Below are 25,127 nucleotides of genomic sequence, written 5' to 3' on the forward strand. Positions count from 1 at the left end.
GGGATGACACGGTTCACTGGGACAGTTATTAATGTACACCTTCACTGGGTAGTTATTAATGTACACCTTCACTGGGTAGTTATTAATGCACACCTTCACTGGGTAGTTATTAATGTACACCTTCACTGGGTAGTTATTAATGTACACCTTCACTGGGTAGTTATTAATGTACACCTTCACTGGGACAGTTATTAATGTACACCTTCACTGGGTAGTTATTAATGCACACCTTCACTGGGTAGTTATTAATGTACACCTTCACTGGGACAGTTATTAATGCACACCTTCACTGGGACAGTTATTAATGTACACCTTCACTGGGTAGTTATTAATGTACACCTTCACTGGGACAGTTATTAATGTACACCTTCACTGGGTAGTTATTAATGTACACCTTCACTGGGTAGTTATTAATGTACACCTTCACTGGGTAGTTATTAATGTACACCTTCACTGGGTAGGTATTAATGTACACCTTCACTGGGTAGTTATTAATGTACACCTTCACTGGGTAGTTATTAATGTACACCTTCACTGGGACAGTTATTAATGTACACCTTCACTGGGTAGTTATTAATGTACACCTTCACTGGGACAGTTATTAATGTACACCTTCACTGGGTAGTTATTAATGTACACCTTCACTGGGTAGTTATTAATGTACACCTTCACTGGGACAGTTATTAATGTACACCTTCACTGGGTAGTTATTAATGTACACAGCACCTTCACTGGGACAGTTATTAATGTACACAGCACCTGTAAAGAAGAACATTTGTTTTTTGGTGAAGCAGCACCTTGGAGATCCAGTGTCTTTATATAGTTAGCTACTTACCCAAGACAGCGGAGGTCACACCAGCTGCAACCCATTGGAGCAAACTGAGGAATTCGTGTTTTACCTGTCCTGTCTGCGGTTTGCAATTTATGATGCTAGAAAATGTGTACGTTTATATACCGTACATTGGTCACATCATGGTTTCCTGTCGGGCATCTGATTCGCTGATAGGCTATTACACATTTAGCTCTGGCTTCTTGGCTTCTTCTTCTTCTGCTGGATCTTCTGTGATGTAATCAGCCTGGAACGTGGCCGAAGAACAGCATCGGTACAAACCTTCGAGACATCTGCCCATGGTAAGTGGCACAGATTGATTGACCTGATTGGCGGATGAGACACGAGGGTACATCTAAGTAGTGTAAAATGACTTCCTCGTCACGTCCAACGACCACGAGGCAGTATTCTCCTGTCCAGTATTTTGAGATCAGATTGGATGAAGGAAACGTGACAAGATGAGGAAGTCGCGTTCAAATTTTGCAGTTTTATATAAAAAAACCATTTGATTGGATGTTTTTGAAATCTTATGGATTTCGAATGATTCCAAAACAAGGGTTTTAGTGAAATGTACTTTGGCTTGAAGTTTCAGCACCGTAGCCATCGTGTATCGCGCTCTACCCTCTGAACATTACCAGTCTTATCCTTAGTCCGGCACAACACACACAATAACAATTCTCCCGACTAGCTAAACATAGCTATTGTCGACACAATTCTACACAGTTGAACTATAATTACTTCACTGTTCACTGTGAACAGGAGAGGGTGGGGCCAAAAGGAGAGGGTGGGCCAAAAGGAGAGGGTGGGGCCAAAATTAGAGGGTGGGGCCAAAAGGAGAGGGTGGGGCCAAAAGGAGAGGGTGGGGCCAAAAGGAGAGGGTTGGGGCCAAAAGGAGAGGGTGGGGCCAAAAGGAGAGGGTTGGGCCAAAAGGAGAGGGGTGGGGCCAACCCTGCTCTATGGGCCGCGTTCCAACTTTGGACATTACACCTTCCCTATGCACTTGTCAGTAGTTGGTATTCAGTCTTACCTGACTGCAGGTGTGTAACAGGTGTTTTGGAGGCGTGGCTCCCTTCCGAGGGTTGAATACATTTAATTATAAAGCTGAAAATTCACCCCACTTTCTCACCAAAAGATTTTCTCTTGGGAATTTTTATCCATTCAATGTTCAAGGCTCAGAATATTTGGGCTCAATGAAAGAACTATCTACGTAGTATACGGTACCAATTTGTTACGATTTAAAAAATATTCTGATATAGGAAAGTATTTCTGAATCATAAAAAACTTTTTTTTTAAACGTTTTACGTTGTTTTTTTGCACAGAAGAAAGATACGGAGAGTGGCTAATATTTAACACGATAGAAATAGGAAACGAGAAAGTAGCCTATAATTAATACATTTGACAGTAACCCATCTCTGTAAGATCAAAGGTCGTACAACTTAAAATTCTGCATAATGGCACATCACTTCATAAACTTTACTGTGGGAAAATTTGATATGGCGATATGAATCAGTTTGCTGCCATTATGACTGAATCAGTTATATGAATCAGTTTGCTGCCATTATGACTGAATCAGTTATATGAATCAGTTTGCTGCCATTATGACTGAATCAGTTATATGAATCAGTTTGCTGCCATTATGACTGAATCAGTTATATGAATCAGTTTGCTGCCATTATGACTGAATCAGTTATATGAATCAGTTTGCTGCCATTATGACTGAATCAGTTATATGAATCAGTTTGCTGCCATTATGACTGAATCAGTTATATGAATCAGTTTGCTGCCATTATGACTGAATCAGTTATATGAATCAGTTTGCTGCCATTATGACTGAATCAGTTTGCTGCCATTATGACTGAATCAGTTATATGAATCAGTTTGCTGCCATTATGACTGAATCAGTTTGCTGCCATTATGACTGAATCAGTTATATGAATCAGTTTGCTGCCATTATGACTGAATCAGTTATATGACTCAGTTATATGAATCAGTTATATGAATCAGTTTGCTGCCATTATGACTGAATCAGTTATATGAATCAGTTTGCTGCCATTATGACTGGATCAGTTTGCTGCCATTATGACTGAATCAGTTATATGAATCAGTTTGCTGCCATTATGACTGAATCAGTTATATGAATCAGTTTGCTGCCATTATGACCGAATCAGTTATATGAATCAGTTATATGAATCAGTTTGCTGCCATTATGACTGAATTAGTTATATGAATCAGTTTGCTGCCATTATGACTGAATCAGTTATATGAATCAGTTTGCTGCCATTATGACTGGCTTCACATTCGTCTCCAGCGATTATAAGGTCAAATAGATCTGAAACTATTGTCATTGATATTTACAATTCCCTTACCCGTTTTATCTAGCACATACCTGTTTATCTAGCACATACCTGTTTATCTAGCACATACCTGTTTATCTAGCACATACCTGTTTATCTAGCACATACCTGTTTATCTAGCACATACCTGTTTATCTAGCACATACCTGTTTATCTAGCACGTACCTGTTTATCTAGCACATACCTGTTTATCTAGCACATACCTGTTTATCTAGCACATACCTGTTTATCTAGCACATACCTGTTTATCTAGCACATACCTGTTTATCTAGCACATACCTGTTTATCTAGCACATACCTGTTTATCTAGCACATACCTGTTTATCTAGCACATACCTTTTTATCTAGCACATACCTGTTTATCTAGCACATACCTGTTTATCTAGCACATACCTGTTTATCTAGCACATACCTTTTTATCTAGCACATACCTGTTTATCTAGCACATACCTGTTTATCTAGCACATACCTGTTTATCTAGCACATACCTTTTTATCTAGCACACATCAATTTATAAATGACGGCGTAAAGACAAATGGTGTTATAATACATTTTTTTTAAATCCCCCTTTTTCTCCCCAAGTTCAATCTTGTGTCATCGCTGCAACTCAACCAACGGGAGGTCGAAGGTCAAAGTTGTGCATCCTCCAAAACATGACCACGCTTCTTAAATTAAAACAGACATCCAAATACACCCCCCCCCCCACAAAAAACACAAACCATGAAACTGTTTTGATACTTTGGGGCCCATATTCACAAAGCCTTTCAGAGGAGGAGGACTGATCCTGGATCAGCCTGTAAGATCATAACTATATGGACTGATCTATAACTATATGGACTGGGGGGGGGGACTGATCTATAACTATATGGACTGGCGGGGGGGACTGATCTATAACTACATGGACTGGGGGGGGACTGATCTATAACTATATGGACTGGGGGGGGGGGGGGGTACTGATCTATAACTATATGGACTGGCGGGGGGGACTGATCTATAACTATATGGACTGGGGGGGGGGGGTACTGATCTATAACTATATGGACTGGCGGGGGGGACTGATCTATAACTATATGGACTTGGGGGGGGGGGGGACTGATCTATAACTATATGGACTGGGGGGGGGACTGATCCTGGATCAACACTCCTGTACTCAGATCCTCTGTCTCCCCATAGAGTGTCGTATTATGACCAGACTTACAGTTGTTTCAGACAAACAAATTAGAAAATATAGATTGATTGAGTTGGGAGTCAAATGGCAGCACTACGGGGCTCTGGTCTAAAGTAGTGCACTATGTAGGGGATAGGGTGCCATTTGGGAAACATCCAGGGTCAAGGGGGTCATTTGGAGACGGTACTTCCTTCCAGGTAATATTTCTGGAGAGAGAAAGAGAGAGAGGGAGAGAGAGAGGGGGATAGAGAGAGAGAGAGAGAGGGGGATAGAGAAACAGAGAGGGGGATAGAGAAAGAGAGAGGGGGAGAGAAAGAGAGAGGGAGGGAGAGGGGTAGAGAGAGAAAGAGAGAGGGAGAGAGAGAGGGAGGTGGAGAGAAAGAGAGAGGGGGAGAGAAAGGGAGAGAGAAAGAGAGAGGGGATAGAGAAAGAGAGAGGGGGAGAGAAAGAGAGGGGGAGAGAGAGAGAGGGGGAGAGAGAAAGAGAGAGAGAGAGAGAGGGGGGGTAGAGAGAGAAAGAGAGAGGCGGAGAGAGAAAGAGAGAGGGGAGAGAAAGAGGGAGAGAAAGAGAGAGTGGGAGAGAGAGAGAGAGAGAGGGGAGAGAAATAGGGAGGGGGAGAAAGAGAGGGGGAGAGAAAGAGAGGGGGAGAGAAAGAGAGAGGGGGAGAGAAAGAGGGAAGGGAGAAAGAGAGAAAGAGAGAGAGAGAGAGAGAGAGGGGGAGAGAAAGAGAGAGAAGGGGAGAGAAAGAGAGGGGGAGAGAAAGAGAGAGAGGGGGGGATAGAGAGAGAGAGGGTGGTGAAAGGTAGAGGTTATTATCATTGTTAGTTGTCCTACAGAACTGGTTATTTACAGGCCTAATAATGAAACCAGTCAATTCCAATGTATCAAACTAACAGGTCTAAAAATATACCTCTAATTTAGATTATTCTCCTTGGCTGCGTCCCCCCCCACCCGTCGGTCCGGCCTCTCCCCCCCCCACCCGTCGATCCGGCCTCTCCTCCACCCCACCCGGGCCTCCTCTCCTCCTCCCCCCCACCCGTCGGTCCGGCCTCTCCCCCCCCCACGCGTCAGTCCGCCCCCCCCCCCCCCCCCCCCCCCACGCGTCAGTCCGGCCTACTTCCCCCCCCCCACCCCGTCAGTCCGGCCACCTCCCCCACCCCCCCGTCGGTCCGACCCCCCAACTAACTGGTATAGTGATGTTGATACCTGCATGTTCTGATAGTGTTGCAGACTGCTGCAGTGGGTCTTCTTGGCTGTGTGTTCGCTCCCGTAGAACAGAGAACACAACTTAAGAGAACCCTGTCTTAGGAACCACAAAGTCCTGGCCTGGAGAGGAGAGAGAAAGGGAGGCGGGTCAGTTAAACCTGATGAGAAATGGTCTGTATGTGTGTCTCTGAAGGGGTGTGAGTCTGTCAGTATCACCTATAGGGTTGTGAGGGCTGAAGGGAGGCAGTTTGAAGTCTGTGATCAGAGGAGACTCAGAACGACAACGTTTTAATTCAGCTCCTATCTTCCTCCTCTCTTCTCTGTTCACTGTCTTCTAGAGAGGCAGAGAGAGAGAGAGAGCGAGAGAGAGCGAGAGAGAGCGAGAGAGCAAGAGAGAGAGAGAGAGAGATGTGAGAGGAGGAGATGTGGAGAGAGAGAGAGAGGGATGTCGGAGAAGAGAGATGTGGAGATGAGAGAGATGTGGAGAGAGAGAGAGATGTGGAGAGAGAGAGAGAGATGTGGAGAGAGAGGGAATGTGAGAGAGAGAGATGTGGAGAGAGAGAGATGTAGAGAGAGAGAGATGTGGAGATGGGAGTGAGAGAGAGAGAGATATGGAGAGAGAGAGAGAGAAAGAGATGTGGAGAGAGAGAGATGTGGAGATGAGAGATGTGGAGAGAGAGATGTGGAGAGAGAGAGTGGAGAGAGAGAGAGATGTGGAGGTGAGATGTGTGGAGATGAGAGAGATGTGGAGAGAGAGAGAGAGATGTGGAGAGAGAGAGAGAGATGTGGAGAGAGAGAGATGTGGAGAGAGAGAGAGATGTGGAGAGAGAGCGAGAGAGATAGAGAGATGTGGAGATGAGAGAGAGAGAGAGATGTGGAGAGAGAGAGAGAGAGAGAGGGAGAGAGAGAGAGGGAGAGAGAGCGAGCGAGAGAGCGAGAGAGAGAGAGCGAGAGAGAGAGAGAGAGATGTGGAGAGAGAGATGTGGAGAGAGAGAGATGTGGAGAGAGGGAGAGAGAGAGAGAGAGAGAGAGAGAGCGAGAGAGATGTGGAGAGAGAGAGAGATAGAGATGTGGAGATGAGAGAGAGAGAGAGAGAGGGAGTCAGGAAGAACAAAGGCGAAGGGAGAAAACAGATTAATTTGGCAGCAAGAACAGAGTCCAGATATCATGTCATTACGTTCCTATCAAACACACGTCTTCATGACCACGTGGCCATTAGGGACATCCGGGGACGACCTGATATTCATACCGCCTGGAATACAGATACCAGCCAAGGAAAAATGACTCAGTCTGTGGTCACATTTGAAAAAGATGAGACATTCGATTTAAAAATAAAACTCCTCCACAGGAATGAGACGCCTCAGTGACACTACGAGGCTGACTGGTGTCTCATGAACTACTGAACATCTGATGTCGTTCTCTCTCTACCTTGTGGTGTCGTGGAGTCAGTCCAAGTCTTTCCAGCACTGATATCTGTCGTCTCCTGTTTCCCCTCCAGACTCTGGTTCTCAGGGGGGTCCGTCTGCCTCTCCTGCCCTGCTGAGGAGGCCTCCAGGCTGGGTTGGTCTGCCGGGGTATCAGCCTTCCTCTCTTTCTCCTGGAGGTCTGGGACCGAGGCAGCTGGTTGGGCGTCCACCTCTGAGGTCACAGCGACTTGGAGCAATGAGGAGGGAGCGTCAACGGAAGCTGTGTCAGTGGGAGGAGTCGTATCTGCCCGAGGCTCCTCCTCTTCCTTGTCTTTGACGCTCACCTTCTTCACCTTCACTGGTTTCCTGGCTGTGATGAGAGAAGATGAAGAAATACAGCTGCAACATTATAACTCAAATCCTGTGTGTCTCCGAGTGTGTGTGTCTCCGAGTGTGAGTGTCTCCGAGTGTGAGTGTCTCCGAGTGTGAGTGTCTCCGAGTGTGTGTGAGTGTCTCCGAGTGTGTGTGAGTGTCTCCGAGGGTGTGTGTGTGTCTCCGAGGGTGTGTGTGTGTCTCCGAGGGTGTGTGTGTGTCTCCGAGGGTGTGTGTGTGTCTCCGAGTGTGTGTGTGTGTGTGTCCCTCTATCTTACCAGAGGTCTGTCGGGCCCTCTTCCTCCCCCTGGCTCCTCTCCTTGTGGTAACAGCCTCCTCCTCCTCCTCTCCCACTTCATCCACGGTCACAAAGTCCATTCTCCTGATTTCCTCCATGCCCCTGCCGTCGTCCTCTGCACCAGGAGACCCTGTAGCATCAGCTAGAGGAGAGAAATGGTTTAGAGGACGAGAGGACTCCCCTACTGTCCACGTCCACCCCCCTTTCTGTCCCGATACACCCCCCTTTCTGTACCGATACACCCCCAGCCTTCTGTCCCGATACACCCCCCCACCCTTCTGTCCCGATACACCCCCACCCTTCTGTCCCAATACACCCCCCCCCCCCTCCTGTCCCGATACACCCCACCCCCGCCCCTTCTGTCCCGATACACCCCCCCACCCTTATGTCCCCATACACCCCCCAGCTTCTGTCCAGATTACCCTGCCCCCCTGTCTGTCTCTGATAGACAGACCTGTGTGGTCAGCTTGCTGGTTCTGCGCTGGTTCAGGACTCTTGTTCTGCTCATCATCCTCCCCATCACCTCCAGCCTCATCCATGGTTACCAGAGTCTGATAGGAGAAAGGTCAAAGGGTGTGTGACTGAGAAAGGGAGAGGAGAGAGACAACAGAGAGAGACAACAGAGAGAAGAGAGACGACAGAGAGAGGAGAGACGACAGAGAGAGGATAGACGACAGAGAGAGAGGAGAGAGACGACAGAGAGAGAAGAGAGAGACGACAGAGAGAGGAGAGAGACGAGAGAGAGAGAAGAGAGAGACGACAGAGAGAGGAGAGACGACAGAGAGAGAAGAGAGACGACAGAGAGAGGAGAGACGACAGAGAGAGGATAGACGACAGAGAGAGAGGAGAGAGACGACAGAGAGAGAAGAGAGAGACGACAGAGAGAGAAGAGAGAGACGACAGAGAGAGAAGAGAGACGACAGAGAGAGGATAGACGACAGAGAGAGAGGAGAGAGACGACAGAGAGAGAAGAGAGAGACGACAGAGAGAGGAGAGAGACGAAGAGGAGAGAGACGACAGAGAGAGAGAGAGCGACAGAGAGAGGAGAGAGACGACAGAGAGAGGGAGAGAGACGACAGAGAGAGAGAGAGACGACAGAGAGAGGAGAGAGACGACAGAGAGAGAAGAGAGGGACGACAGAGAGAAGAGAGAGACGACAGAGAGAGAAGAGAGAGACGACAGAGAGAGAAGAGAGAGACGACAGAGAGAGGAGAGAGACGACAGAGAGAGGAGAGAGACGACAGAGAGAGGAGAGAGACGACAGAGAGAGGAGAGAGACGACAGAGAGAGGAGAGAAACGACAGAGAGAGGAGAGAGAGCGACAGAGAGAGAGAGAGACGACAGAGAGAGAGAGACGACAGAGAGGGGAGAGCGACGACAGAGAGGGGAGAGAGAGGTGACAGAGAGGAGAGAGACGACAGAGAGAGGAGAGAGCGGCAAAAGCAAGCAGCGGATATTTCCTGACCTCTGGGTTGAAGGTGTCTCCTGATTCGTCCTCCTGGCTGAAGGGGTGTGGCTCCAGGCAAGGCCCCTCCGCTCCTTCGTCCTCTCCGATCTCATCCAAAGTCACCAAGCCCTCAGTATCCACTCCGACCCTCTCCTCTCTCTCCTCCTCCCTCGTCCGTTCCTTCTCTCTACTCCTCCTCCGCCCTTTCTCTCTCTCCTTCCCTCTGTCCTTCTCTCGCTGATTCTCCTTCACCAGTTTTTGTTTCTTAATAAGTTCTTCCTCTTCGGCGGCGTCATCTGGGTAATCCTCCTCCTCCTCGCTCACCTCATCCAAGGTGACAAGGTTACTCTTTTTCAGGGTACCCCCCCCGGACTCTCCTGTTGGGGTCTTGGTCACCTCTTGAGTTTTGGATACCTTCTTAAGCTCATTTTTCCCCTTCTTTTGGGGTGTCTTCTTACCCCCCTTTAGAGGCTTGGAGCCCCCCTGACATTTAGAGTCGGTCGTATGGTTGTCCAGAACTTGGGTCGTTTCCGTCTGATCGTCGACTGAATCTAGTATCTGGAACCCCTCCATCTCTCTGGGTAGAGAATCTCTTCGGCCTCCTTGGCCTGCGAGAGAGGAGTCGGCCATGTTGTCTTCAGTGTCTTCTAGAGAGTTGAGGATCTGGAAAGCAGATTCTTCGTTGTTGGAGATCTCTTCGTGTTCCTCTAGTGTAGCTTGAGGCACCTGGGAACCAGTAGATTCGGAGGCTGCAGGCGCCTGGTAACCCAGAGATAGAGATCCAGACTGTTCTTGAGTGTCTTGACTGCCCTCTTCTCCGTCTCTAGGTGTGTCATCGTCCACAGCTTCGTCGAGTATCTGGAAATCACCATCATCATCAGGTACTTTATCAATAAGTGATTGGGGCACCTGGTGACCCGACACCGTCTCTACCTCTTGTAGTTGCAGGGCCTTCTGAAGGTTTCGCTCCTTGGCTGAGGCAGAAGGATGGGTCAGACCAAGCTCCAGGGGACAGGCTCCATTCTGAGCCTCGGTACCCAGAATCGAGGAACCTTTTTCAGCCTGGGTCGTCTCCTCGCTCCCCTCTAGCTCTGGAGGTTTTTCAGCGGTCGTCTCCATATCGCTTTCTTTTACATCCTCCGTGTCACATCCCTTAGTGACCACTACGACTTCCTCTTCCGACTGAGACCGAGTCTCCAAGGGAACAGGCTCCGCCTCCGTATCGGCTATGCTGGTGTTGTCGTCGGCAGCTTCCTGGGTTTCTGCCGCTTCGGTTGCTACAATAACAGCTGCTGATGACCTGGTCTTGCGTCCAGAGGTGGCAGGTGGTTGAGGTTTAGCTGACGCCTTTTTTGCTGCGGCTTTTCGTGGAGTCTTCTGAGCAGGGGGGGTAGAGGAGGAGGACGTGGGTGTCTCCTTGTGCTCCAGGCTAGATTTCGGAGATGGGGTATCTGGGGTACCCCTCTTGCGTTTGGACAATCGTTTTGACCTTTCCGAGGCCTTATCTTGTGTCTTGTGTGACGAAGATGAGGATGACTGCGGTGGGTTGGTGTTCTCAGCCTCATCCCCTTCCACCTCGTCCACAGTAACAAACTGGTCCATGTTGAACTGGTCCAGATAGAAGGAGTTGGCTTCACCGGGAATGACGTCAGACGTAAACTCATCTCCCACGTAGCAACTAGCTTGAGGTAAAGAGAGAGAGAGAGAAGGATGAATCCAAAGAATTAATTCATCAAAATCAAAAATCTTCCACAAGTTCAACAGAAGTGCTGTAGTTTGAAATTAGATGTAGTTTGAAATCAGATGTATGAGAGTTTGCTACAACAGACTGTAGCGGTAATAGATTCTGTACAGAATGTGGTATTTTAAAGAAATGTTGGCGTTTGGAAAGCATCGTCGGCTCACCGTGTCTTTAGACCTGCTCCTAGAGGAGAGGGTCGTTTTACTGCTGCTACCGAGGCTCTGTGGAACCAACAGAAACATTTACCAGGATCATTTCTCGCTCAGAAATAGAATCAAATCATAAAAAGATAGAATTGTCATTCAGCATCACGTCTTGCTTTTCTTCTTCTCCTACCTTGCTCCTTTCGTCTTCCTCTTCTTTCCTCCCCTTCTTCCCCTTCTTCTTGGCGGGGCTGCCGTCGGGTCTGCTCTCCTTTCTGAGGAGAGGCGCCGGCCTCTCCCTCCGGAAGCCTTGGTCTTCCCCTGGATGAATTAATTTTATTAGACATTCAAATACATAATGAGTTGCCTCAGTCATTAGAGTACAATACATACATTCAAATATTAGCAGAAGCTAACGTAACAGTATTGCTTCCATCCCTCTCCTTGGCCCTACATGGGCTCCCTCGAAGCAGCCACCCTGGACGCATCGTTACCCAACGCTCCCCAAAAGCCGCAGCCCTTGCAGAGGGGAAGAACTACTCCAAGTCTCAGAGCGAATGACGTCACCGACTGGAACACTATTAGCGCGCACCACCGCTAACTAGCTAGCCATTTCACACCGGTTACACTAAGGTGCAATGAATCAGACTGTCAGTGATTCAAATCTGTCAAGGTTTAAATGATATCTGTCCCTTAAATTCACATTATTATTATTATGATACGTACATTCTTGTGGTCTGGTTGACCAGCTCCTGAAGGTGCCTTCTTCGTGTCGGTGGTCTTCTTGTGGTCTGGTTGGCCAGATCCTGAAGGTGTCTTCTTCGTGTCGGTGGTCTTCTTGTGGTCTGGTTGGCCAGATCCTGAAGGTGTCTTCTTCGTGTCGGTGGTCTTCTTGTGGTCTGGTTGGCCAGATCCTGAAGGTGTCTTCTTCGTGTCGGTGGTCTTCTTGTGGTCTGGTTGGCCAGATCCTGAAGGTGTCTTCTTCGTGTCGGTGGTCTTTTTGTCCGGCTGTGACTTCTTCGCTGGTCGTGGCTCCTCTTTCTTTGTCGTCTCTTTCTCCCCAGTCTTCTCTTCTGACTCAGCCGGGGTCTTTCTCTCCGCCGTCTCCCCAGCTGCAGGGCTCTCCTGGTTGGGTAGAGGCTTGGCCTGGATCCCCTCTCCCTGGTTGTGTTCCTGTTTAGCCTGTTCCTCCGCCAGTCTCCCCATACGGTGTTGGTGCACCGCTGCCTCCAGGGCCTTGAGGATCTCCTCGGTGACCGGAGGAAAGTCCTGAGGTTTGTCTTCAACATTTAACTCTACCGGGACGGGAGCCAGTGTTTGTGCCTGTACCAAGGCAGCAACGGTGTCAGAGTCGACGGGATGGGCCACGTTATCAGCTCCCTCCACAGCGGAGATCAGACGAGGTTCTGTTGTGGCCACAGTCGTCACGGTTTCACTAGCCAACGCAATGACATCACTGCCCTGTTGTGGGACCGCAGCTAGGACCTGTTTGGGTCCTGCTGCAATCTCATTGGTCGAGGCAACGCCGTCGGTGCTCTGGGTTTCCATGGCGACCTCTTCCTCGGGAGCGGACACGGCAACCGTAGGTAACGAGGCGGAAACGACGATGTCGACGGTCGCAGTGTCTTCTTTGTTTCCTTTTGCCGCCTCCTCAGTTTTCATCCCTCCATCCTCTTTGGGAGGATGAGCATTCTTCTTCTTCCCATCTTTCGTCGAGGAAATCCCACCCTCTTTCTCTCCAGACTCCGCAAACGTTGCCTTTCCGTCGGAATTAATCACCACGACGTCACTTCCTGGTTGCTTGGCCTCCGCGACGATGACGTCGTCACCCGGTTGCTTGGTCGCCACAGCAACAGGCTGAGAGGATGAGACCGTAGCATTGGTGCTCTTAGTAGTGGGAGTAACAGGTTTAACTGGGGTTGTGACATCTTTAGCTACAGGCTTCTTGCCTTTGATTGGTTTCTTCTTGGCTTTGGTGCTGAAATAACAAACACGTAGATTATAAAATAAGTGATGTTTACATGCCCAGTCCGAAAGGTCTCCAGAGGAACACATGGGACAGGAGTTGTTCCCTGACGAGGAAAAACAGTGGACTCTAATTGTATCCTATGTCGTTAGAAAACAGGACGTTAATACAATGATTGGATTGGATAAAATCTAGGAGGTTAATGAAAGGTTGAGTTAAGATATTTACCTGACAACAGATGTCTTCTGGGCTGGGGGCTGCGGTGCCTGTTGATCCTTGAACAGCAAGTTGAACTTCAGAGGGTTGTTCTGAACTACACTGGGGGACTTCTGGAAATGAAGACACACGGTCTTTGCCACCGACGACGATTCCATCTCAAAATAGATCTGAGACAGAGAGAGAAACATATATATTAAACAAACCAATTCATCTGATTTGTTATCTGTGTCGTCTCCTGACGAATCAGAAATGTTTAAAAAATGCAGTCGGAGTCACTAGTTAATAAAACCAGCATCTCTTTTGGTTCCACTTGTTAATAAAACCAGCATCTCTTTTAGTTCCACTAGTTAATAAAACCAGCATCTCTTTTGGTTCCACTTGTTAATAAAACCAGCATCTCGTTTAGTTCCACTTGTTAATAAAACCAGCATCTCTTTTAGTTCCACTAGTTAATAAAACCAGCATCTCTTTTGGTTCCACTTGTTAATAAAACCAGCATCTCTTTTGGTTCCACTTGTTAATAAAACCAGCATCTCTTTTAGTTCCACTAGTTAATAAAACCAGCATCTCTTTTAGTTCCACTAGTTAATAAAACCAGCATCTCTTTTAGTTCCACTTGTTAATAAAACCAGCATCTCTTTTAGTTCCACTAGTTAATAAAACCAGCATCTCTTTTGGTTCAAGATGTTTATCTTTCATTTGCTGTATTGTTAAAGACTTGTTAATGTGTGAAAGTTACATGTTGCATATTTCTAAAAAATATTTTTGAATTTCGCTCGCTGGCTTTTCAGCGGAAGAAGCAACAACAAAAAAATGTATTTATAAAAAGGAATTGGGTAATTAATTCTCATTCTGAGAAATACGTATCTTTCCAACCACATCGGAACAAAAGTCAACAGGCTACTTTCAAGCAGTTGCCTAAGGCCTCCCGGTGTCTCTCCCTACCCTGTTGATCAGAGACAGCGAGTCCAGGTAGGAGCCGAAGCGTTTGACGAGGTCGTGAACCTCCCGGGCTGCTGCAGTCCCTGCGGGGACGTTACTGACAATCAGAAGACGTTCCTTCAACGTTGGATCCTGTTTACAGAAAGAGGGTTATAAAGGGGTCACTAACAGGTTATAAAGGGGTTATTAACAGGTTATAAAGGAGTTATTAACAGGTTATAAAGGGGTTACTAACAGGTTATAAAGGGGTTACTAACAGGTTATAAAGGAGTTATTAACAGGTTATAAAGGGGTTATTAACAGGTTATGAAGGGGTCATTAACAGGTTATAAAGGGGTTATTAACAGGTTATTAAAGCAAGGTCTAATTAAGACATAAGGCCCAATGGGGGTGTGCTATATGGCCAATATACCACAGCTAAGGGCTGTTCTTACGCTCGACGCATCGCCATACACCACAACCCCCCCGAGGTGCCTCAATGCTTTTCTACTCTGGTTACCAACGTAATTATAGCAGTAAAGATAAATGGTTTGGGGGACACAACAACCTCTCTAGTTAAATCTATGAACTTACCGTAGTGGTGAGGCCCTTCAGAGTGGTGTACACACCCTCCTGAAACAGAAACAACAGACACCTATGATGACTGGACTGGGTGTGTGTGTGTGTGTGTGTGTGTGTGTGTGTGTGTGTGTGTGTGTGTGTGTGTGTGTGTGTGTGTGTGTTACCTGGAGGAGGTTTGTATCAGGGCGGGTCAGCGTGAAGGTGAGGGGACAGTCCAGTAGTTTAGGAGGAGACTCTGTGTAGTTGGTCAACATAGCAAAGCTCTTCTGTTCTCTCTCCATACGGATTATGGCCTGTTGGGTCAAATACACTCATTATCACGACGACAACAAAACACCCACGTTACGGTACTGCATCAACAACAACAACAACAACAAACCCCCACGTTACGGTACTGCATCAACAACAACAACAACAACAACAAACCCCCACGTTACGGTATCAACAACAACAACAACAACAAACACCCACGTTACGGTACTGCATCAACAACAACAACAACAAACACCCACATTACGGTACTGCATCAACAACAACAACAACAACAAACACCCACGTTACGGTACTGCATCAACAACAACAAACACCCATGTTACGGTACTGCATCAACAACAACAACAACAACAACAAACACCCACGTTACGGTACTGCATCAACAACAACAACAAACACCCACGTTACGGTACTGCATCAACAACAACAACAAACACCCACGTTACGGTACTGCATCAACAACAAAAACAACGACAACAACAAACACCCACGTTACGGTACTGCATCAACAACAACAAACACCCACGTTACGGTACTGCATCAACAACAACAAACACCCACGTTACGGTACTGCATCAACAACAACAAACACCCACGTTACGGTACTGCATCAACAACAACAACAACATACACCCACGTTACGGTACTGCATCAACAACAACGACAACAACAAACACCCAAGTTACGGTACTGCATCAACAACAACAAACACCCACGTTACGGTACTGCATCAACAACAACAAACACCCAAGTTAAGGTACTGCATCAACAACAACAACAACAAACACCCACATTACGGTACTGCATCAACAACAACAAACACCCAAGTTAAGGTACTGCATCAACAACAACAACAACAAACACCCACATTACGGTACTGCATCAACAACAACAAACACCCAAGTTAAGGTACTGCATCAACAACAACAACAACAAACACCCACGCTACGGTACTGCATCAACAACAACATCAACAACAACAACAAACACCCACGTTACGATACTGCATCAACAACAACAACAACAAACACCCACGTTACGGTACTGCATCAACAACAACAAACACCCACGTTACGGTACTGCATCAACAACAACAACGACAACAACAAACACCCATGTTACGGTACTGCATCAACAACAACAACACCCACGTTACAGTACTGCATCAACAACAACAAAAACACCCACGTTACGGTACTGCATCAACAACAACAACAACATACACCCACGTTACGGTACTGCATCAACAACAACGACAACAACAAACACCCACGTTACGGTACTGCATCAACAACAACAAACACCCACGTTACGGTACTGCATCAACAACAACAAACACCCAAGTTAAGGTACTGCATCAACAACAACAACAACAACAAACACCCACGTTACGGTACTGCATCAACAACAACAACAACATACACCCACGTTACGGTACTGCATCAACAACAACGACAACAACAAACACCCACGTTACGGTACTGCATCAACAACAACAACAAACACCCACGTTACAGTACTGCATCAACAACAACAACAACAAACACCCAAGTTAAGGTACTGCATCAACAACAACAAACACCCACGTTACAGTACTGCATCAACAACAACAACAAACACCCACGTTACAGTACTGCATCAACAACAACAACAACAAACACCCAAGTTAAGGTACTGCATCAACAACAACAAACACCCACGTTACAGTACTGCATCAACAACAACAAACACCCAAGTTACGGTACTGCATCAACAACAAACACCCACGTTACAGTACTGCATCAACAACAACAACAACAAACACCCACGTTACGGTACTGCATCAACAACAACACCCACGTTACGGTACTGCATCAACAACAAACACCCACGTTACAGTACTGCATCAACAACAACAACAACAAACACCCACGTTACGGTACTGCATCAACAACAACAAACACCCACGTTACAGTACTGCATCAACAACAACAAACACCCACGTTACGGTACTACATCAACAACAACAACAAACACCCATGTTACGGTACTGCATCAACAACAACAACAACAACAACAAACACCCATGTTACGGTACTGCATCAACAACAACAACAACAACAACAAACACCCACGTTACGGTACTGCATCAACAACAACAACAAACACCCATGTTACGTTACTGCATCAACAACAACAACAAACACCCATGTTACGGTACTGCATCAACAACAACAACAAACACCCATGTTAACTTAAGGCATAGGGGGCAGCATTTTCACTTTTGGATAAATAGCGTGCCCAATTTCAACTTCCTGCTACTCATGCCAAGAATGTAAGATATGCATATTATTAATAGATTTGGATAGAACACACTCTGAAGTTTCTAAAACTGTTTGAATCATGTCAGTGAGTATAACATAACTTATGTAGCAGGCAAAACCCCGAGGACTAACTGTTCAGAATTTTGTTTTGTTGCCTATGTTCCCTGACTTGTCTTTGCCAAGACAGACAGAGAGAGACAGACAGAGACAGAGAGACAGAGACAGAGAGAGAGAGACAGAGAGAGAGAGAGAGAGAGAGAGAGAGAGAGAGAGAGACAGTGACAGAGACACAGAGAGAGAGACAGAGAGAGACAGAGAGAGAGAGAGAGAGACAGAGACAGAGACAGAGACACAGAGAGAGAGAGACAGAGAGAGAGAGAGAGAGAGAGAGAGAGAGACAGAGACACAGAGAGAGAGACAGAGAGAGAGAGAGAGACAGAGACAGAGACACAGAGAGAGAGAGAGAGAGAGACAGAGACACAGAGAGAGAGACAGAGACAGAGAGAGACACAGAGAGAGAGAGAGAGAGAGAGAGAGAGAGAGAGAGAGAGAGAGAGAGAGAGAGAGAGAGAGAGAGAGAGAGAAAGAGAGACACAGACACACAGAGAGACTGACAGAGACAGAGAGAGACAGACACACAGAGAGACAGACACACAGACAGACAGAGAGACAGATACACAGAGAGAGAGACAGGGACAGACAGAAAAACAGCCGACCTACCCATCTCTGGTTGGGCAGAATGAAACAGTTGTAGAGTCCAGGTTTGTATCCGTAAGGCTTCACCAGAGCCAGAACATCTTCCTCTGTATATCCAGTTTCTGGTAAACCTTCGATCTTCACAAACCTATTATTCGCAATGTCAGGCTAAAGACGGAAAAGAGGAGAGGGAGAAAGACGGATCAGTTTGTTTCTGACCCCATAGACCCAGGTTCAGAGTCACCGATAATGTGATTCATGTTTCTCTGTTTTTAATGTCGTGGAGCCGAAGACATATTTCCTAATTACGTTTTTTCAAATTATAATTACAGGGACAAATTTGACTTTATTTAGGGCCTGAAAACATACGGCAGAGATTCCGATAGAGATCTGGCCCCGGTGCGTGACCTCAACACCTCCTGGGCCCTGCTCCAGTGACCTGGCATATTGCCTTGCTGAACACGCTCTGACAAAGGCTGCTGGGACTTTGGCTAGTTTACTCCTCCTACCTGCTCGCTACGAGTCCTTAGTGTCTAGAGATCTGGAGCTCACAGACACTCCCTGGAGAGACACCAGTGCTCTTGTGTGTAAAAAAGAAGGAAGCCCAAAACGTACCTGCTGAGGACCGAGGGGACTTTTCCCCTTGGACTTGGTATTAGATCCACACACCTTGGGTGTGTTCTTGGTACCGGCAGTTTGCGGTTTAGTTGTGGTCGTTGAAGACTTGGTAGATGTTTTAGTTGACTTGGTGGTGCTGGTCTGGGACTGGGCTGCTGTCGCTTTCCTGAGGGAGAGAGAGGGGAAAGAGAGAGAGGGGAGGGGAAGAGAGAGAGAGAGAGAGAGGGGGGAAGAGAGAGAGAGAGAGGGGTAGAGAGAAAGAGAGAGAGGAAGAGAGGAAGAGAGAGAGAGAGGGAGAGGAAGGGGAAGAGAAAGAGAAAGAGAGGAGGGGAAGAGAGAGAGAGAGGGAGAGGGAGGGAGGGAGGGGAAGAGAGAGAGAGAGAGAGAGAGGAAGAGAGAAAGAGAGAGAGGGGGAGGGAGGGGAAGGGGAAGGGGAAGAGAGAGAGGGAGGGGAAGGGGAAGAGAGAGAGAGAGCGAGGGAGGGGAAGAGAGAAAGAGGGAGGGGAAGAGAGAAAGAGGGAGGGGAAGAGAGAGAGCGAGAGAGAGAGAGAGGGGGGGAGGGAGGGGAAGGGGAAGAGAGAAAGGGAGGAGGGGAAGAGAGAAAGAGGGAGGAGGGGAAGGTTTGGGATTCATTTTGTATGCATTTTGATGGAGGGAAACTGGGCTGATTATTGACTGAAGCGTGCCAGCTAAACAGAGTTTTTATGGATATAAAGAGGGACATTATCGAACAAAAGGACCATTTGTAATGTAACTGGGACATTTTGGAATGCCATCAGAAGAAGATCAAAGGTAAGGCATTAATTATATCGCTATTTCTGATATTTGTGTCGCATCTGCCTGGTTGAAAAATGATTTTCATGTGTTTGGATGCGGGGCGCTGTCCTCAGATAATCACATGGTTTACTTTCGCCGTAAAGCCTCTTTGAAATCTGACACAGCAGCTGGTGAAACTACCCGGATCCGGGAGAATTGTCATCACCTACGCTAATTAGCATAACGCAACGGACAAAAAATCTTACTAGAAAATATTCATATTCATGAAATCACAAGTGAAATATAGTGAAACACAGCTTAACCTTTTGTTAATCACCCTGTTATCTCAGATTTTGAAATTATGCTTTACAGCCAAAGCAAGACAAGCATTTGTGTAAGTTTATCGATAGCCTAGCATAGCATTATGTCCAGCTAGCAGCAGGAAGCTTGGTCACGAAAATCAGAAAAGCAATCAAATTAAATAATTTACCTTTGATGAGCTTCGGATGTTTTCACTCAGGAGACTCCCAGTTAGACAGCAAATGTTCCTTTTGTTCCATAAAGATATTTTTTTTATAGCCGAAACAGTTTCTAATCCACGTTTGGTTGAGAAATCCAAATCCCGATCAATAATATTGACAGAAACATGGCAAACATTTTTTATAATCAATCCTCAAGATGTTTTTCAAATATCTATTCGATAATATATCAACCAGGACATTTGATAAAATCAGTTTTTATAGCCTAACACGAAACATTTTGTGAACCGCTTGTGTCGTGAATTCCGTCTCATTCCATTTTCGACGACACATTCCAGGTAAATCACCCACACAGAACGTGACTTTTCCAGTCATTTTTGGTTTCACTGCAATCAACTGGTTTGTTTGTAACACAATCAAACCTGATGGGCCATTTCACGGGACATATTGACTGAAAGAAACCGATTTGAAGACAACAAGTCATGACATCATTGTGCACCAATGATTTGCCCGCTGTTTCGTTGATTGACTGTCTTTTAACCGAATGACCACTGATCGTCTTGAAATCTAGCTGGGTAGATAGCCAAAGAGCTGAGGTAAACGGCAATAGGTCATGTTTATGTGTTGCGAGACCAACCCATGCAGTAAGCTCCAGCGTAACGAGAGTCATTCGCTTAGTCGCTCATACCGGAAGGAGAAACACATATTACTGCACTGCATTGTTTGGTGAACGCGCAGATTCAGCTGTTTCAAATCAGTATGGCGACTAAGTCAAGGAAAGCTAAATCTAAGTCTAGATATACCGATGTACACACAATTTTAGAATACATTTATTGGGAAAGTGAGACAGAGATTGTTGTAGGACGATTCATTTAGCGATTGTGGAGGAATATTTTTTGAACGGGGAGAGGACATCGTTTTGGACTGGTAAGTTCTTATCATGCTAATGCCCTTGTTTGAAATTAATAATATAAAATATTATTTGTGATTTTTATTTTATTTTTAGAAGCAATATATAAACATTTAATGTCATGAAATGTGAGATGCGTGTGTCTTCCGCCCCACCCCAACCCACATGAAATAGCCTATTTGAGGCTGTTGAGGGGAGGGCAGGCCCACAACAATGGCCAAAGTGAAATGGAGACAGTAGATACAGCTGGTCTGTAATAATATAAAAATAGACAGTAGATCTAGCAGGTCATAATAATATATTCAACCTTGTTGATATATATATATATATATATCTGTTGATTATACCTGTTGATACAGGGCTCATATGTGAAACTATTCTAATTGAACATTTTCTTTCACAGTGACACTGACTCCGAATGGGAGTCTTATCCGGTGTCCCAGTTAGATAGCAAATGTTCCTTTTTTTCCAAAAATATTATTTTTGTAGGCGAAATAGCTCCGTTTGTTCTTCACGTTTGGCTGAGAAATCGACCGGAAATTGCGGTCACGACAACGCCGAAAAATATTCCAAATTAGCTCCATAATATCGACAGAAACATGGCAAACGTTGTTTATAATGAACCCTCAAGGTGTTTTTCAAATATCTATTTGATAATATATCCGTCGGGACAATTCGTTTTTCAGTAGGACCGATTGGAAAAATGGCTACCTCTGTATTTTACGCGAGAATCACTCTGAGAGCCATCAGGTGACCACTTACACAATGTAGCCGCTTACGGGCAACATAAATGCGTAAAACTACGTCACAATGCTGTAGACACCTTGGGGAATACGGAGAAAGAGTAATCTGGTTGATAGCCCATTCACTGCTCAATAGGGATGCATCGGAACGCAGAGCTTTCAAAACATGAGGCACTTCCGGACTGGATTTTTCTCAGCCTTTCGCATGCAAAATCAGTTCTGTTATACTCACAATATTTTTACAGTTTTGGAAACTTTAGAGTGTTTTCTATCCTAAGCTGTCAATTATATGCATATTCTAGCATCTTGTCCTGACAAAATATCCCGTTTACTTTGGGAACGTTATTTTTATATATTTTTTTATTTTTCCAAAAATGAAAATACTGCCCCCTAGTCACAAGAGGTTAAAAAATGAGTTGCTACACGGTTGTTACCTTTCAGAAGAAGACTTCTTGTCCCGGTCCAGTTCCTTTGAGTCCTCCAGCAGAGTCTCTTCCTCCATCCGTATGATAACGACCTCGCCTTTGATGGTCAGGGTCTTACAGCTCGCCAGCAGTCTGGCATCCTCCTCTTTCTCAAACATTACTGACGCCTACGGGAGAGAGAGAGGGGGGATGGAGAGAGGGAGGGGGGATGGAGAGAGAGAGGGGGGATGAAGAGAGGGAGGGGGGGTGGAGAGAGAGAGAAGGGGATGGAGAGAGAGAGAAGGGGATGGAGAGAGAGAGACGGGGAGGGGGATGGAGAGAGGGAGTGGAGAGGGAGGAGGGGTGGAGAGAGAGAGGGGGGGTGGAGAGAGAGAGGGGGGGTGGAGAGAGAGAGGGGGGTGGAGAGAGAGAGGGGGGTGGAGAGAGAGAGGGGGGTTGGAGAGAGGGAGGGGGGATGGAGAGAGAGAGAGAGAGGGGGGTGGAGAGAGGGGGGGTGGGGAGAGAGAGAGAGAGAGAGAGAGAGAGAGAGAGAGAGAGAGGGGGGTGGAGAGAGGGAGGGAGGGGTGGAGAGAGAGAGAGAGAGAGGGGGGATGGAGAGAGGGAGGGAAAGAGAGAGAGATGTATTTGTGGTTGATTAGTTGTGTCTGTAACAGTGTCCAGTTTTAATAACCTCCTTGTGTGGACTGGGGGGGTCATCAACAAGGGGAAGGACTGGGGGGGGGTTCACCAACAAGGAGAAGGACTGGGGGGGGTCACCAACAAGGGGAAGGACTGGGGGGGGGGGGGGTCACCAACAAGGGGAAGGACTGGGGGGGGGGGGGGGGTCACCAACAAGGGGAAGGACTGGGGGGGGGTCACCAACAAGGGGAAGGACTGGGGGGGTCATCAACAAAGGGGAAGGACTGGGGGGGTCACCAACAAGGGGAAGGACTGGGGGGGGTCACCAACAAGGGGAAGGACTGGGGGGGAGGTCATCAACAAGGGGAAGGACTGGGGGGGGGGGGGGTCACCAACAAGGGGAAGGACTGGGGGGGGGGGGGGTCACCAACAAGGGGAAGGACTGGGGGGGGGTCACCAACAAGGGGAAGGACTGGGGGGGTCATCAACAAAGGGGAAGGACTGGGGGGGTCACCAACAAGGGGAAGGACTGGGGGGGGGTCACCAACAAGGGGAAGGACTGGGGGGGAGGTCATCAACAAGGGGAAGGACTGGGGGGGGGAGGGGGTCACCAACAAGGGGAAGGACTGGGGGGGGGGGGTCACCAACAAGGGGAAGGACTGGGGGAGTCATCAACAAGGGGAAGGACTGGGGGGGTCACCAACAAGGGGAAGGACTGGGGGGGGAGGTCATCAACAAGGGGAAGGACTGGGGGGAGGGGGGGGTCACCAACAAGGGGAAGGACTGGGGGGGGTCATCAACAAGGGGAAGGACTGGGGTGAGGGGGACCAACATGGGGAAAGACTGGCGGGGTCATCAACAAGGGGAAAGACAGGGGGGCCCTGTCTTTCCAAAGTATTCCTTTAACCTAGCCCAGCCCTATTGAGAATGAAGGGGAAGGACTAGGGGGGGGGGGGGGGTCACCAACAAGGGTAAAGACAGGGGGGGGTCACCAACAAGGGGAAGGACTGGGGGAGGGGGGGGGTCACCAACCAGGGGAGGAACTGGGGGGGGGTCACCAACAAGGGGAAGGACTGGGGAGGGGGGGGGTCACCAACAAGGGGAAGGACTGGGGGGGAGGGGGGGGGGGGTCACCAACAAGGGGAGGGGGGGGTCACCAACAAGGGGAAGGACTGGGGGGAGTCACCAAGGGGAGGGACTGGGGGGGGGGTCACCAACAAGGGGAAGGACTGGGGGGGGTCATCATAGTAATAGTTAATCATAGTAATAATAGGTAATAACAGGTGAATGGGGTACTCTACATTGAAATAGAGACAATAAGGGGTAATAACAGGAGGATGGGGTACTCTACATTGAAATAGAGACAATAAGGGGTAATAACAGGAGGATGGGGTACTCTACATTGAAATAGAGACAATAAGGGGTAATAACAGGAGGATGGGGTACTCTACATTGAAATAGAGACAATAAGGGGTAATAACAGGTGAAACGGGTACTCTACATCTAATGTACCTGCTGTATGGACTTGAGCAGGATGATGTAGTTGATCTTTCCGAAGGGTTCTACGGCCTTCATCACCTCATCGTGAGCTGTGCGTGGAGGGATATTCATCAGTTTTAACAGAGCTGAGGTCCCTGGGCCTCGTTTCTTCTTAGTTTAGAGAAAACAGGAGGAGAGAGAGAGAGAGGTACTGTTAGTGAGCTGTGTGTAGGGTATATTCTTTAGTCTTAACAGAGCTGAGGTCCCTGGGCCTCGTTTCTTCTTAGTCTAGAGAAAACGGGAGGAGAGAGAGGTATTCTTAGTGAGCTGTTAGGAAAACCCCGCCCCCCACGCAGTAAAACCCCGCCTCCCAGGTAGTAAAACCCCACCCCCCAGGTAGTAAACCCCGCCCACCAGGTAGAAAACCCCGCCCCCCAGGTAGAAAAACCCCGGTTTGGGGGAGTGAAGACAATACTGGCCTACTACGGTTCATATTCATATGCAATATTGCAAAACACACCTTAGACTTTTGTTAATCCACCTGTCGTCTCAGATTTTGAAATTCCGCTTTACAGCGAAAGCAATCCAAGCGTTTGTGTAAGTTTATCGATAGCCTAGCATAGCATTATGTACACTTAGCATCAGGAAGCTTGGTCACGAAAATCAGAAAAGCAATCAAATTAACCGTTTACCTTTGATGATCTTCGGATGTTTTCACTCATGAGACTCCCAGTTACACAACAAATGTTCCTTTTGTTCCATAAAGATTATTTTTATACCCAAAATACCTCCGTTTGTTTGTCGCGTTATGTTCAGAAGTCCACCGGAAAGAGCGGTCACGACAACGAAGACGGAAATTCCAAATAGTTTTCATAATGTCCACAGAAAGATGTCAAACGTTTAAAAAAAAAAAAAAAATTCTCAGGTAGTTTAAAAAAAAAATATATATATATATATATATATATATATTCGATAATATATCATACATGCATATTCTAGCATCTGGTCCTAATATAATAATATAATATATCAAACGAGTGTTTTTCAATAACAGCGGGAGGAACAATGGCCACTTTACTCTGGAGCGCAAAAACTCACTCTGAACCCTATCCACTTACGCAATGTGATCTTTCACGCTCATTTTTCAAAATAAAAGCCTGAAACTATGTCTAAAG

General features: G+C 47.0%; 1 protein-coding gene across 1 annotated transcript in view; it reads right to left on the bottom strand.

Annotated features, from left to right (window-relative positions):
- Positions 1–6,654: 6,654 nt before the first annotated feature.
- Positions 6,655–25,127, bottom strand: part of LOC110511386 (uncharacterized) — a 33,885-nt gene continuing 15,412 nt past the window's right edge. Inside the window, exons 8-23 of the mRNA XM_090185665.1 lie at positions 23,986–24,123; positions 21,865–22,022; positions 18,540–18,708; positions 17,949–18,092; positions 14,817–14,945; positions 14,665–14,703; positions 14,095–14,223; positions 13,159–13,316; positions 11,691–12,942; positions 11,158–11,285; positions 10,986–11,042; positions 9,099–10,758; positions 8,088–8,184; positions 7,614–7,775; positions 6,986–7,333; positions 6,655–6,809 (exon numbers count right to left, since the gene is read on the bottom strand). Coding sequence (XP_090041791.1) covers positions 6,742–6,809; positions 6,986–7,333; positions 7,614–7,775; positions 8,088–8,184; positions 9,099–10,758; positions 10,986–11,042; positions 11,158–11,285; positions 11,691–12,942; positions 13,159–13,316; positions 14,095–14,223; positions 14,665–14,703; positions 14,817–14,945; positions 17,949–18,092; positions 18,540–18,708; positions 21,865–22,022; positions 23,986–24,123 — 4,836 coding nt within the window. The 3' untranslated portion in view covers positions 6,655–6,741. The remainder of the gene's footprint in view (positions 6,810–6,985; positions 7,334–7,613; positions 7,776–8,087; positions 8,185–9,098; positions 10,759–10,985; positions 11,043–11,157; positions 11,286–11,690; positions 12,943–13,158; positions 13,317–14,094; positions 14,224–14,664; positions 14,704–14,816; positions 14,946–17,948; positions 18,093–18,539; positions 18,709–21,864; positions 22,023–23,985; positions 24,124–25,127) is intronic.

This window comes from Oncorhynchus mykiss, chromosome 9, assembly GCF_057628025.1.
Source record: "Oncorhynchus mykiss isolate SJ-2025 chromosome 9, ASM5762802v1, whole genome shotgun sequence".
In the NCBI taxonomy this organism is placed as follows: Eukaryota; Metazoa; Chordata; class Actinopteri; order Salmoniformes; family Salmonidae; genus Oncorhynchus; species Oncorhynchus mykiss.